The sequence below is a fragment of the Mus pahari genome, chromosome 8 (assembly GCF_900095145.1).
Source record: "Mus pahari chromosome 8, PAHARI_EIJ_v1.1, whole genome shotgun sequence".
Lineage (NCBI taxonomy): Eukaryota > Metazoa > Chordata > Mammalia > Rodentia > Muridae > Mus > Mus pahari.
This window is the reverse complement of record NC_034597.1, coordinates 43371879-43386605: the sequence shown is the minus strand read 5'-3', so window position 1 is coordinate 43386605 and position 14727 is coordinate 43371879. Positions and strand designations below refer to the sequence as shown.

General features: G+C 40.2%; 1 protein-coding gene across 1 annotated transcript in view; it reads left to right on the top strand.

Moving 5' to 3' along the window:
• Positions 1-14727, top strand: part of Supt16h (SPT16 homolog, facilitates chromatin remodeling subunit) — a 32762-nt gene that overhangs the window by 16919 nt on the left and 1116 nt on the right. Inside the window, 15 exon segments of the mRNA XM_029541630.1 lie at positions 1-92; positions 1488-1561; positions 1689-1801; positions 2694-2759; positions 2870-2965; positions 3179-3294; positions 3391-3544; positions 4467-4594; positions 5663-5798; positions 5897-6023; positions 6207-6325; positions 7201-7439; positions 7983-8058; positions 8662-8831; positions 12101-12205. Of these exon segments, the coding sequence (XP_029397490.1) occupies positions 1-92; positions 1488-1561; positions 1689-1801; positions 2694-2759; positions 2870-2965; positions 3179-3294; positions 3391-3544; positions 4467-4594; positions 5663-5798; positions 5897-6023; positions 6207-6325; positions 7201-7439; positions 7983-8058; positions 8662-8831; positions 12101-12205 (1811 nt within the window).

Here is a 14727-nt window from a genome sequence, read left to right as displayed (position 1 = left end):
GGTGTGAAGATATGTGATGTGTATAACTCTGTCATGGATGTGGTTAAGAAGCAGAAGCCAGAATTGCTGAACAAAATTACAAAGAACCTAGGGTGTGTTACAGTGTGTATTGTTTTCTTGACTCAGTTTTCATGACTAGCAGCCTGTATTCTTAGACTGATTTTTGGCAGTATTTGGGAGTGTTTGGTTTTCGTGTTTTGAGATGGGGTTTCCAGCAGTAACTCAGACTGGCCTCCAACTCCTGTGTAGCCCACACTGTCCTTAAATTTTCAGACCCTCCTGCCATCCTGAGTCACACAAAACTTCCCAAGTACAGAGGTTACCAGCATGTACTGTCTGTCACATAACCTAGCCCATATTTCTTCCTTTTTGTTTTTTTTTGTTTGTTTGTTTGTTTGTTTGTTTGTTTGTTTTTCGAGACAGGGTTTCTCTGTGTAGTCCTAGCTGTCCTAGAACTCACTCTGTAGACCAGGCTGGCCTCGAACTCAGAAATCCGCCTGACTCTGCCTCCCAAGCGCTGGGATTAAAGGCATGAGCCACCACTGCCCGGCCTAGCCCATATTTGTATTTGTTTGGTTTTTCCACCAGTATTTTGTAGTACAAGCTTGGAATGGTGTCACCAGAGAGAAAAAGATTTAGTTGCTTCCAAGTTAATAGGGATAGATTTTTCTAGACCATTATAGGAATCTAGACACTTCTCTAAAATCAAATTAGCTTGTTTACAGTTAATGAATGTAGGATGTCCTGCTGTATTTATTTTGAATTTAAAACAGTGTTTGTCAAAAAAATGTTTCATTGGGGAACTTTTTTGTTTGTTCATTTGTTTTTTTCCAAGACAAAGTTTCTCTGTGTAGCCTTGGCTCTCCTGGAACTTGCTCTGTAGACCAGGCTGACCTCCAACTCAGATATCTACCTGCCACTGCCCAGCTGGGAAACTTTCTTTTAAAAAAGAAATTTCACATTTATTTATATATTGTGGAGGAGACTATGGTTGCATAGTGTTGTACATGTGGAGGTCAGAGGGCAAATCATGAGGCAGTTTTTTCCCTTCTTCTGTAGATGTACTCTTACCAGTGAACCATCTCACTGGTCCTGGAAATTATTCTATAATAAGAGATTATATAACTTTTAGAGACCTAAAACTGGTGTGAGTGTGTGCACATGCATGCACTGTGTTTTCTTTCTGCTTTTTGTTGTTATTGTTGTTGTTGTTGTTGTTGTTGTTGTTGTTGTTGGACAGGACCTCAGTGTGTAGCACAGATTAATCTTGGACATATGTTCATTAATGCTCCTACCTCAGCCTCCTGAATGCAAGTATTTCAGGCATGAGCCATGACAGCCTTTTTTTGTTTATTTTCATTTCTTCTTTCCTTATAGATCATCAAAGGCAAATCATTTCCACATATCAGCCTGCTTTATCTGAAAGTTGAAATCACATCTGGACCGTGTTGCTGATGTTTTAATCTGCTGCTTTTGTTTGTTTTTAGATTTGGGATGGGCATTGAATTTCGTGAAGGCTCTCTAGTAATCAATAGTAAAAATCAGTACAAGCTAAAGAAAGGTAATTTTTATATGCATGCAGTGAGAAAATAATTTTTTGAGTGGTTTCTTGTCATTCCTTTTCTGTTAAATTTTACTCCTCTGTACCCTTCTGTGGCCACTAACTGATCCCCATTTTATTATTCTAGGGATGGTTTTTAGCATCAACCTAGGATTTTCAGACCTGACTAACAAAGAAGGGAAAAAGCCAGAAGAGAAAACCTATGCCCTGTTCATTGGTGACACGGTGCTTGTAGATGAGGTGTGCTACTTCCTAAGCTTTTGGTGTCATGAACTAATCTTTGAAGTCTGTTGTAAACTCTGGTACTTCCGGTTTGTTGATGGTTGCTAGGTGAGGAAGTCCATGACCTAGACTTGATAGAACAGTTAGGAATGAAGGGGCATTAGATGTCCTTATCACTCCCGTGTATTCCCTTGAAGCAGTGTTTCTCCTTGAATCCAGAACTGAAGTTTTAGTGGCTAGGCTTAGTAACAATTCCCTGGAATCCTCTTGTCTTACTTAGAGCTGGAGTTACAGATATGCATGACTACACCCAACTCTTTTGTGTGTTCCTCTTCCTACATGGCTAGCTATCTCAACCCCAGAATTGATTCTTTTTTTCAAGTATGTGTATATGTGAGAGTACCCATGAATGCCAGAGGCCTTTGGTCTCCAGAGCTGGAACTGCAAGCAGTTGTAGGTTGCCCAGTGTGTGTGTGTTAGGAGCTGAGCACAGGTCTTGCCTGTGTAATAGGAATGTGCACTCTAAGCCACTGAGCCACCTCTCTAACCCCAGAGCTGCTTTTTAGTGATGTTAAATTGTTCCGTGTTCATATTAGAAAGGTAAGCACCTATGTGTATTGTCAGATCTTTAGAACTTTACAGTATTTGTATAAAGAAGGCAGTTCATTATTCCTATATACAAATAGAGAGACTTGTAAAAAGTACAGATGCCAGAGCTAGGTAAAGCCAAATTTCAAATAAAACATTGCTCAGATTATAGTTCCTAAAGAGAAGCTAGGAGAGGAAGAACTATTTGTTCTTCTTAAAAGATTTTATCATCTAGAAAGTTCTTGATATTGCCTAGCCATGTGCTAAGTTAAAAGCAAGAGTTCACTTTAAGTTGGAGATCTAAATTCTCCTTTTCTTCTAGGATGGTCCAGCCACTATTCTTACTTCTGTGAAAAAGAAAGTAAAGAATGTGGGGATTTTCCTGAAGGTGAGAAAATGATAAGTGATTGTTGCAGGAACCTAAGTACAGTGAAAAAGTGAAGCGACATAGCTCTTTTAAAAACTCAACAGTATTTTTATTATACCTTACTCCCATAGAATGAGGATGATGAAGAGGAGGAAGAAGAAAAAGATGAGGCAGAGGACCTTTTGGGAAGAGGCTCTAGGGCGGCATTACTTACTGAAAGAACAAGGGTAAGTTTACTGTTCACATTTACCATGTAACTGGATATGCTGGTGTACTCTGTAAAATCCCAGCACGAAGCGGGCTAAGGCATGAAGATCAACGCTTTAAATTAGGCTAGGACCACATATGCAAGGTTCAGGCCAACCATGGGGGCATTAGTAGACTGGCAAAACACTAGTGTCCTATCATGTGTTCTGCTGACTTGATTCTCACTTTGCTAGAATGAGATGACTGCAGAAGAGAAGCGAAGAGCACATCAGAAGGAACTGGCAGCACAGCTCAACGAGGAAGCGAAGAGGAGGCTCACGGAGCAGAAAGGGGAACAGCAGATTCAGAAGTAGGAGTCCACACTGAGTTAGGCGATAGTCTAGAGATGATGTGACTGTAGGGATTTCTCAATTGTCTTTTTGCTTTATTTTTAACCCCACTCCAGAGCTCGAAAATCTAATGTGTCCTATAAAAACCCATCTCTGATGCCTAAGGAACCACATATNCGAGAGATGAAGATCTATATTGATAAGAAATATGAGACTGTGATAATGCCTGTGTTTGGCATTGCCACACCCTTCCACATTGCCACAATCAAGGTACCAATCCTAGTGTGTCTGCCTAATTCTCTCTGCTCTTCTCTTACCCTGACCTTTCACACTCCAGTGTGCTGATTGTCTACTTTCTCCTTTATCTCCCACTGTTGCTTTCCTTCCCTTTCAGTTTTCACTTTGTAGGAAGCTAAATTAGGCCAGAAAAGGAATCCATTTACCGATTATTGGGGGGAGGGGGTGTTGTTATTGTTGTTGTTTTGTGCTGTATGTGTGTGTCCGTGGGGCTATAAGATGCATGTGCCATATGTCAGTGTCTGGTGTCTTAAGTTCATAGATAGCTCGCTCTCTCTCTTTCTACCCTGTTTTTTTTTTTTGAGGCAGGATCTGTTATTGAGACTTGAGCCCAATGATTAGCTATAGTGTCTGGCCACCAAGCTCTGGAAATCCCTGCGTCTGCCCACCATTAGCCCTAGGATTGTAGACATGCACACCGCACTTGGATGTTAGGGCCCCAAACTTGGGTCCTTGTGTTTGTGCAGCAAGCACTTTGCCATCTGAGCCATCTCTCTAGCCCCATCATATGTGTCTTTCTTTGAATTTGTAACTATTATTTAACCCTAAATTGCATTCCTGTTACAAGATACTTTTATAGCTAGGTGATTTTTTGTTGCTTTTGTTTTGTTTTGTTTTGTTTTGTTTTTTGAGAAACAGTTTCTTAGTTATGTGAAAAACACTGCTGAATATTTCTATCTCGATTTTGGTTAAGTTTCATAGGTTCAGCTGAGAGAACAGCAAACTGGCCTTTTTCTTCTGCAGCTAGGAATTGAACCAGAACCTTGCCCACTCTAGATAAATGCTTTGCCACTGAGCTTTGTTCTGAGTCCCTCATACTCCTAACTGCTAACTTCATTGTAGCATCTTTAGAATCTAGTAAGAAAGCTAACTTTTCCTCTCTTTGTTTGAACAGAACATAAGTATGTCTGTCGAAGGAGACTATACTTACTTGCGAATCAACTTCTATTGTCCAGGCAGTGCTCTGGGCAGGAATGAGGGCAACATCTTTCCTAACCCTGAAGCCACTTTTGTCAAGGAAATGTGAGTCCCTAGGAAACAATGCTAGTGGAGCAGTGACCTCACATGCCCATTCCCCACTGCACCCTTTCCCAAGAACCCACTGCAAAGTCTTCCTTGGTGGCATTTGTTTAGGATTACATTGCTGACTTTGTAATGTTTTAAGTATGGATCCTAATTTATGTTCTTAATATGGCTATTTTACATTCACACTACACATTTTGCAATTGAATCCTCAGGTAAAAAAAAAATGTGTGGGCCAACTGTGGCAATACACAGCATAGCTTGAAGTTCACATTTAAGAGACTGAGGCAAAAAGTTTACAAATTCAAGGCATCCTGGGCTACAAAATTAATTCCAAGCAACCTGAACTCTAGTGACAACGATCTCAAAATAGAAACATGAAAAAGGAAGAGGAAAGAAAATGTGTGTTACATTAGATTCTCTTCCATCATGGAGTGGTATGGAATATTGGGACATACTGCATCAAATTTGAGGGGAAAAAAAAGTGTAGTTTCCCTACTCAAAAGAAAAACTTTTTTTTTCCTTATTTTCTCCCATTCCCATATTTAGTGGTAGTTTTTCTTTTAAAAACATGTTAAACCATCTGGGCATGGTAGCCCTTAGGAGACAGGAAGATTGGGAGTTCAAGGCCAGCCTTTGAACATAGAAGGGTCAAAGCCCATTTGCACTACATACGATATCTTAGTCTATCTTTTAAAAGATAGACTTAGAGAAAATCGGTAAAATGATTATCATACAAGCTTGAGGACCAAAGTTCAGGACTCCAAGACCCACATTAAAATACATAAATATAGGTGCAGTAGATTGCATCTGTAGTCTCAGCATTGAGGAGATAAAGATGGAGAGAACCTTTGGAATTTGCTAACCAGCCCATCTAGATAGATCTGAGAGAGAGCATCTCCCAAAACAGGGCAAAAGTTTCTAAGAAAAACATTCAATGTTGACTTCTGGCCTCTATACAAACACATGGCACATACACACACTAGAGAAATTAAGCCACTTAAAAACTGTAATAATGGGTTTGCGTTACCTAGCCTGATAAACATCTATACAAATGTTCTTCTACAGTACATACCGAGCTTCAAATATGAAAGCACCTGGAGAGCAGACTGTGCCCGCCTTAAATCTTCAGAATGCTTTCNGAATTATAAAAGAAGTACAGAAACGTTACAAGACCAGAGAAGCTGAAGAGAAAGAAAAAGAGGTGAGTCTGAACACAGCTAAGCACCTTTGTACAGACAGGTCTTTGGAGGTTGATATGAAGGTTACATGCACATGCACGTACTGTTTTGTGACCCTTAGGGCATTGTAAAACAAGACTCACTGGTGATCAACCTAAACCGGAGTAATCCAAAACTGAAAGATNTGTACATTCGTCCAAACATTGCCCAAAAAAGAATGCAAGGCTCATTGGAGGCTCATGTCAATGGTATGGATGACCTCTCACGTGCTAGACTGTAGCTTCACAGAGTAGAGCATGGGAGAGTGCTGGGAGGAAGCAGAGGACAAAATGGCCAGAATGCATGGGGACTTGATACATGGTATCTCTCTGACCTTATTCAAGCCTAAGATGACTCTGCTTAACACTTGGTGACCCCGTTGTTTGCCACAGGTTTCCGATTCACATCTGTTCGAGGAGACAAGGTGGATATTCTGTACAATAATATCAAGCATGCACTGTTCCAGCCCTGTGATGGCGAGATGATTATTGTTTTGCACTTTCACCTCAAGGTACACCTAAGCTAGCGTGATTCAGAGCTCTCAGCAAAAACTGAATTTTTCTCTCTTATTAAATAAAATTATATTCATTAAAGAGGTTTTTAAAAACATGATTATAAAGTACAGTAGCCTAGTGACTTTGATTACAGTTGCATACAGGAGTGTGGTTGAAGTTATTTGCAGGAATCGGGGTACCTGTTAAGTGACTACACCATGAAAGGAAATGTTCTATCTTCCTTGGCAACCAAGATCCTCTCTCTTTCTGTGATGGGGTGTTGACAGGTATGCATAGCTACCTTGAGGTCAGGATCATATCATCACCAGAAGTCTCCTCTGCCCCATCTTTCTAGTCTCCCATTGTTTCTTCCTTTTCCTCTACAATGTTCTAAGCCATGGAAGGAATAATGGGATGTTCCATTGATGGCTGAGCATGCAACGATTACCTTAGAACTTTGACCAATTACCAGTTTCTGTACTTACTACTACTGCCCACTGCAAAAAAGAAGCTTCTCTGACCAAAGATCAGAACTAAGGTGTCGGGTTGATGTAATTATTTAGAAGGTGATTTGATGGGTGTATCATATCCATTTAACAAAACAATAGCTCTAGTTTACCCACTAGGACCTGTGACTTCCCCCGTTCTTGTCTAGGTTTTCAGTAGCACATGTGAATTTCCTCCTATGATGTGAGCCTCAATTCCAGTCAAGTAATTGGTTACCCCAAAACAGGTTTGTCATTATAATACCAAAAGGTACATCTTACCTCTTCAGTCAGTAGTATAGTAAAATGTGTATCTGTTTTATATACTTGATTTCTTTAAGCATCTTGTCTTTGTAGGTTGTTACCTAAATCTTCTAATATTTCTGTTCTCTCTGGATTATCATTAGAATGCTATCATGTTTGGAAAGAAACGACACACAGATGTACAGTTCTACACAGAAGTTGGAGAGATCACTACAGATTTGGGGAAACATCAACACATGCATGACCGAGATGACCTATATGCTGAGCAGATGGAACGAGAAATGAGACACAAACTGAAAACAGCCTTTAAAAATTTCATTGAAAAAGTAGAGGCTCTAACAAAGGAGGAGCTGGAATTTGAAGTACCTTTTAGGGATCTGGGGTAATAATACTTCTTCCACCTCTCCACTTCCAAAAGCTTTAGGCAATGGGTTATTGTTTCTTTTGTAATTTAATACCACATATACTCCGGAGGTTATTTTCCCCCTATGACTAATAACCTTTGAGATAACCACTCAATCTTCAGGATTCTCTAGCCAAGCACACACCATTAATCCCAGCACTCAGGAAGCAGAGGCAGGCAGATCTATTGAGTTTAAGACCAGTTCCCTCTACAAGATGAGTTCAGGACAGCCAAAGAAACAGAAACCCTCTCTCCAAAAATAAAAAATAAAAATTGTTTTTAGGCTAGGGAGACACCTCTGGTAGGTCTTGGGACATCTGGCCTCAAAGGTTACCCACACCTGTGTGCACATACTTAACATGCAGACACGTTTTAAAAATGGATACCTGTTATTTTAAGACTCTCAAGGGTTTTCATGAGTAACTTTCTTGGGAGCTGATTGGCAGAGGGAAGATGCTTGTATTGTGTCAACAGTAGGCTTATGTGGTCATGTGGCTCATGTGTTTGTCTTCTCTCTCCCAGGTTTAATGGGGCTCCCTACAGGAGTACCTGCCTCCTTCAGCCCACTAGTAGTGCCCTGGTCAATGCTACAGAGTGGGTGAGTATTCTTGCCTCCTCTTACTGTTTATTTTAATTTTGTGGTCCTTTGCAATTTTCTTCCTATCATCCTGACCCCAAGTCTGCTGAGCACATGCTCCCTTACTGAGGGATACCCACACCTTTCTTGCTTACTCTTAGTAATACAGTTGTTAGAAAGAGGAAGGAAAAGCCTTTTGATCCTAATTGTTTCATGCTTGGCTTAGATTAAAAATTCACTCAGCAAATAATCTTTGTAAAGCCTCTAGTGTCTAAAGATAATTTCTTTGAGGATTCCCTGAGTTTATTCTCCTTGAGAGAAGCACTAAATTTCTTAGTATGTCACACTGAATTTATCTTTAAAAGCAAGAACAGGAAACAGCCAGGTGTGGTGGTGCATACCTTTGGGAGGCAGAGGCATTTCTGAGTTCGGGGCCAGCCTGGTCTACAAAGTGAGTTCTAGGACAGCCAGGGCTACACAGAGAAACCCTGTCTCAAAAAAAAAAAAGAAAGAAAAGAACAGAAAACAGTTTTCTTTTGTGTGGTCATTTAGATTCTGGAAACATTTGACAAGTGCTTAAACGTAGGTTCTTACACAGTAATGATGCAACTCCTGTTTTGACAGCCACCCTTTGTGGTGACACTGGATGAAGTGGAGCTGATTCATTTTGAGAGGGTCCAATTTCACCTGAAGAACTTTGATATGGTGATTGTCTACAAGGATTACAGCAAGAAAGTCACGATGATCAATGCTATTCCTGTTGCCTCTCTAGACCCTATCAAGGAGTGGCTGAAGTAAGTAACCTGCCAGCTTCTTCTCCTTTACCTTGGACTATGAAATGCTATGTCTGCTACACCATGCTTTGTGCCTATAGCCACAGCTACTCAGGTAACTGAGACAGTGACGTGAGGATCTTATCTCTAATATTGTTATCCATTTATAAGTATATAATACATGTATATCCCTCTCTCCTCCCTTTAATCTCCTGCATTCTCCTAAACAGTTGGCTTCTGCTGTGATTTAATCTGTACCTGCATACTTTATGTGACTATATAAATCTAGGAAGCAGAAATGTGAGAAAACATACGATATTTCTCTTTCATATTATCTCCAGTTTCATTCACATTTATGTATCTCACTTAGTGCTTATCCATTCCTGTATGGTTGGTTCCATAGCTTAGCTACTATGAATAGTGCTACAGTAAACACTGACTTGGTGATTTTTATTCTGACTAAGATGAAATAATTACTATGGTTTTGATATTCATTTCTCTGATGACCAGTGAAACTGAAACTTTTTCATATTTTCATTAACAATTTATATTTCCTTTTTTGTGAATCTGTATGCCTGTGTTTGTGTGTACCATGTGTGCAAGCCAGAAAAGGGATAGATGTTGGTAACTGAGCCCAGGTCTGCCACAAGAGCAATAAGTATTTTTAACCTCTAAGCCATTCCTTCAGCCTGAAATGTTCTCAATGTATTTATTTGTGGGGACAGGGCAAGCAGCATCTTGCTGGAACTAACATTTAAAATCAGCTCTTCTATGTGTGGATTCAAGGGATCAAACTCAGGTCCTCAGGCCTGGGGTCAAGTGCCCTTGCCTGCTGAGTCATCTCACTGAGATTCTGTTGAGTTAATCTTGAATTTCTAATCCTGCCTCTACCTCTTGAGTGCTGGGATTGCTGGTGTGTACCCTCATAGGGTTTTTGCAGTATTGGGGATAAGATCTAGGGTTCTGAGTGTGAAGCCAGCACTGGACCACCTGAGACCAGGCTGGCCTCGAACTCAGAAATCTGCCTGCCTCTGCCTCCCGAGTGCTGGGATTAAAGGCTTTTTTTTTTTTTTTTTTTTTTTCCATTTTGTTTAACATTTTTGTCAAAACTGCATTGGAATTTTGACTGGGGTTGAATTAAATCTATAGATTGTTTTTGGTAAAATAACCATTTATACAGTGTTTCTCCAATTTTAAACATGGCATGGTGGTGTGTGTCTGTAACCTTTATGGATAGGAGAAGACAACAGTGGAGAAAACAGTGTTTACACTGTTTTTCTTTATAGAGGTATTTTATACCTTTGGGTTTACTATTCTGAGAATTAGAGGTGGAGATGGGGCTGTTGGTTTGGATTTGTTTTGTTTTGTTTTGTGTTTTTTGTTTTGAGACAGGGACTCTATAGCCCTGGTTGGCTTTGAACTCAGATTCACCACCTGCCTCTGCTTCCCCAGTGCTGGGATTAAAGGTGAGCACCACCCCTACCACCCCCAGCAGAATCTGGGTTTTAAGATATGTTCTATTAATTTCTAAATCTTATTGGTATGAAAATAACTCCTTTAATTTTTTTTTCTAATAACCTTGAGGTTGCTTCTTACTGGTTTTTTTTTTTTTTTAAGTAAACAAAAAAAAAAACATAACATTTATGGGTAGTCCAAAAAAGGAACTTTTAGCTGTAACTGCTGATATTAAGTAATCAGAGGGCTATCAGGCCTGGGCATGGTGGTGTGTGTTGTAACCTTTATGGATAGGAGAAGACAACAGTGGAGAAAACAGTGTTTACACTGTTTTTCTTTACTGTTTTTATCACTAAATTGTTTATTTGAGCTTTCTAGTTTCTGTGTGTATGCATGAACATCCGTGTGGGTACAGATACGCACACCAATCAGGTCCATTTAAAGGCTGAGAGTTGATGTCAGATCAAGAACTATTTTATTAGAGTTTAATGTGAGGAAGAGTTATGGGCGTGGGGCAGACAGGGCAGGCAAGCTGTAATTCTTGGCAGCTGCTGGGAGGAAGGAGATGGAAAAGAGAGAAAGCTGACATATTGAGTGATGGTGGATGGGGGGGGGCGCTTTAGAGAAAGCATGCCTAAGGTTTTAAAAGGCTAGCATCCAAAAGGAAAAAAACAGTTAAGCCTTTTGTATTCAAACTGAGAAAACAAGCAGGTTTAGCAGTACTGTATAGCTGCCTTAACATTGTTTTGTTTTGGTTTTTTTTAGTTGTGTGTGCATGCATACCAGACCTAGCAGCCCCTTTGCCCACTAAGCCATCTTGCTGGCCCCATCTTATTTTTTAGACCAGGATTCCCACTGTTGTGAGAATAGGACAGTCTTTTGAGTGCTTGCAGAAGACCTATGTTAATAAATTTATATAAATTAATTAATTTATAAAACTATTCCTTGCAGAATTTCTTACTGTTTGGATGAGAAACTCTAAGAAGGAGAGCTTACAGAGGACCCAGGTTAATTATTAAAATTTAGAAAGTCAAAATTTTAGTGTAACATTACTTAAAGCAGATACTGCCCGTAGGTCTCAGGCAGAACATGATTGCTAATGATTTACTTTAGTCACTTTTTCACTTTTGCTTTTGCTTTTTTTTTTTTATTTTTTATTTTTTTATTTAATTTCATGAGTATGAGTGTTTTGCCTTGGGTATCTGGTGCCCATAGTGTTTAAAAGAAAGACTGGGGTCCCCTGGAACCAGAGCTGCAGGTGTTTGTGAGCCGCCATTTGGATAATGGAAACTGAGCCTAGGTCCCCTGCAAGAGCTCATAGCTGCTTAGCCATCTCTCTAGTCCCTCCTTCCCTTTCTCTTCTCAGTCATTCACTCTAACTTAACAACCCACAACACAAGATAGTGAGTCCTTTATGAAGTGAAGGCATTTTACATACTTAGAAAGCCATGCCCTTGTCTTCAGGTAGAGCCTTTCAAATAAGCAGGGTAGGGAAACAGTGGGGAATGTTGGGCAGAGCCAGGGGAATCTGCCCTTGTTTCTTCCTTACAGGCAAATGAATGAAGAGTATCTCAGAACTGGTTATAAGTTAAGATGGTATAGGTGAGGGATGAGGGTTCCTAGGTGAGTCATACAGAGAGAAAGAACAGGCTCATTGGTGGTGAAGAGGGAGAAAGGATGAAAATTGTTTGAGGGACGAAGCTTGTGTGAAGTGTGATGCTTTTCTGACATTCAAATAGCCATTTAGGGCATGCCCAGTGCAAGCTAATGCTCATGGTAGTTTACATTGTCAGAAAATACAGAAGTTTGATTCAGATTTTGTAATGTCATTTTAGTTCCTGTGACCTAAAGTACACAGAAGGAGTTCAGTCTCTCAACTGGACTAAAATCATGAAGACCATTGTTGATGACCCCGAGGGCTTCTTTGAACAAGGTGGCTGGTCTTTCCTGGAACCTGAGGGTGAGGTGCGTGCATGAGTGTGGGGTTTCTTTTTTATATAGGTATGCAGTGTTGTCTAATGTCATTTAGGCACTTTGGAGAATGACATCTATATGTAGCACATAAAGGACCTGACCAGTAGAGAGAAGCTAAAACACTTAGTGTTCTTGTTTCTCTAGGTTAGTTTTACAGGTAATGATGGACTCGTTGGGGGTTGGTAGTCATTGAGCACATTCCTCACAGAGTTTCTTGTTGTTTGGAGGTGATGGGACTGAGTCATTACAAAAGTACTTTGTAAAGTAGTCCTCCTGGGGCTGAAGAGATGACTCGGTACTGCCTGATCCTCCAGAGGACCTGAGTTCAACTCCTAGCACCCACATGGCAGCTCACAACTATTAAACTACAGTTCCAGAAGATTTGGAGCCCTCTTCTATTTCCCGCAGCACTGCCACACCTGGTGCACAGCCAGCCATACATGCAGGCAAAATACCCAAACAAAAAATAAAAAGAAATGAACCTATAGTGGCTGAAGAGATGATTCAGCAGTCAAGAGTACTGACTACTGTTCCAGAAGACCCACATGGCAGCTCACAGCTGCCTGTGATTCTAGGAACTAGCACCCTCACACAGACATACATGCAGGCAAAATATTATGCGCATAAATACATTTTTTTTAAAACGAACCTGTAAAAAACAAGTATATAAAAAGTCACCAGGTTCGGTAATATACTCCTTTAGTCACATCATTCAGGAGGCGGAACCAAGACCAGCCTGGTTTATGTAGCCAGTGCCAAGCCAGGACTACACAGTGAGATCCTGTCTCAAAAAAAGAAAATATTTTAAACTTTTTAAAATTAGAGCTCCTACCTTGATATAATGCATTGATACAAAGTGTGTTTATTTCATTAATTTCCACAGACAAAAAGAGAGGAATTAGCTGACTCTAATAAGTGTACCTTAAAGCCTAATTTTAAGACAAATCCTGTATCTCTTGGTCATTCAACTTTCTGGGTTTTATATATGAAATGCTAGTGTACTAAGTACATTGAATTAATTTGTTAATAATGTTAATATGAGAAAAGTAGTGAGCAGGTCTTAAGCTGTCTGTACTTGACCAGGGGAGTGACGCTGAGGATGGAGACTCGGAGTCTGAAATTGAAGATGAGACTTTCAATCCTTCTGAAGATGACTATGAAGAGGAAGAAGAGGACAGTGATGAAGATTATTCATCAGAAGCTGAAGAATCAGGTTAGAGAATATTTGTTGGAATGGAGAAATGGCTCAGTGTATAATAGCACTTGGTGTTCCTGATTCTGAACTTGAATTCTCTCTGCATGTGTGTAAAAAGCCAGCCAAGCTTGCTTGCAACAGAACTAGGGTATGGCTAAGTCAGGGCTAGAGACAGAAGGACCGTGGGGATTTATGGGCCACCAGCCTAGCCAATAAAAAAAAACCCACATCTTCAGGCTCAATGAGGGGCATCAAACATCATCAGGTCTCCACATGCACGGGCCAATCCACCTGTACATGTAGGAAATACATCTTAAAGGGAAAACACATATTGTGACTTCCTAATCTAATATCATTCCTGGAGACTACTTTTTAAAAAGGAAAATGTTCTACATTCTGTTGTATTTCTGCATGACTAATGTGCAATCAATATTTTTCCAGACTATTCTAAGGAATCTCTGGGAAGTGAAGAAGAAAGCGGGAAAGACTGGGATGAGCTAGAAGAAGAAGCGCGAAAAGGTTATTTGAGAAATTTGTTTTGTTTCAAGTGACTTAATTTTTCATTTATTTATGTGTGAATTTCTAACACAGTTCTTTGTGTTGAGGTGTTAATGTTGGAAGCCAATGAGAGTTGAAAAGAACACTATGAAACTGTTTGAGGAGTGGTTGGGGAGACTGCTCAGTTATTAAGTGATTGCCATTTGAGCTTAAAGTCTGTGTTTGTGTCTCTAGAGCCCTCACATAACAACTGGGCACAGCATTGCATGCCTGTAAATCCAGTGCTGGAGAGGACAGAGAGGACGGTCCTTGGGCATCTTGGCATGGCCAGTCTAACTGCATCAGTGGGTCCAAGTTCAGCCCAAACCCTGTCTCAGAAGGTGGAGAGCAGTTGCTCATTTCAGGCTATGTTCTTTGTGTTCCCCCAACACACACACAATATATATACATATATAAAAAACCTATAAGTCACAGGTACAACTTAACCAAAGAAGAGGGAAGATCTAGAATGTGCCCATAGGCTACAGGTGGGCTTGATTCCATCTCTTTAAGCTTTTGATAATGTACCAATATGGTCAGGTAGCCTTTTTTATTCTCCTTGTAACTAAGCTTGTCTAGGTCAAGATTAACTGACATATTAGCTCATGCTATCCATTAACAGTGGGTATCTTAAGCTAATGAATCACTCTGCCTTCTGTTTAGCGGACCGGGAAAGCCGTTATGAGGAGGAAGAAGAACAGAGCCGAAGTATGAGCCGGAAGAGGAAGGCATCTGTACATAGTTCAGGCCGTGGCT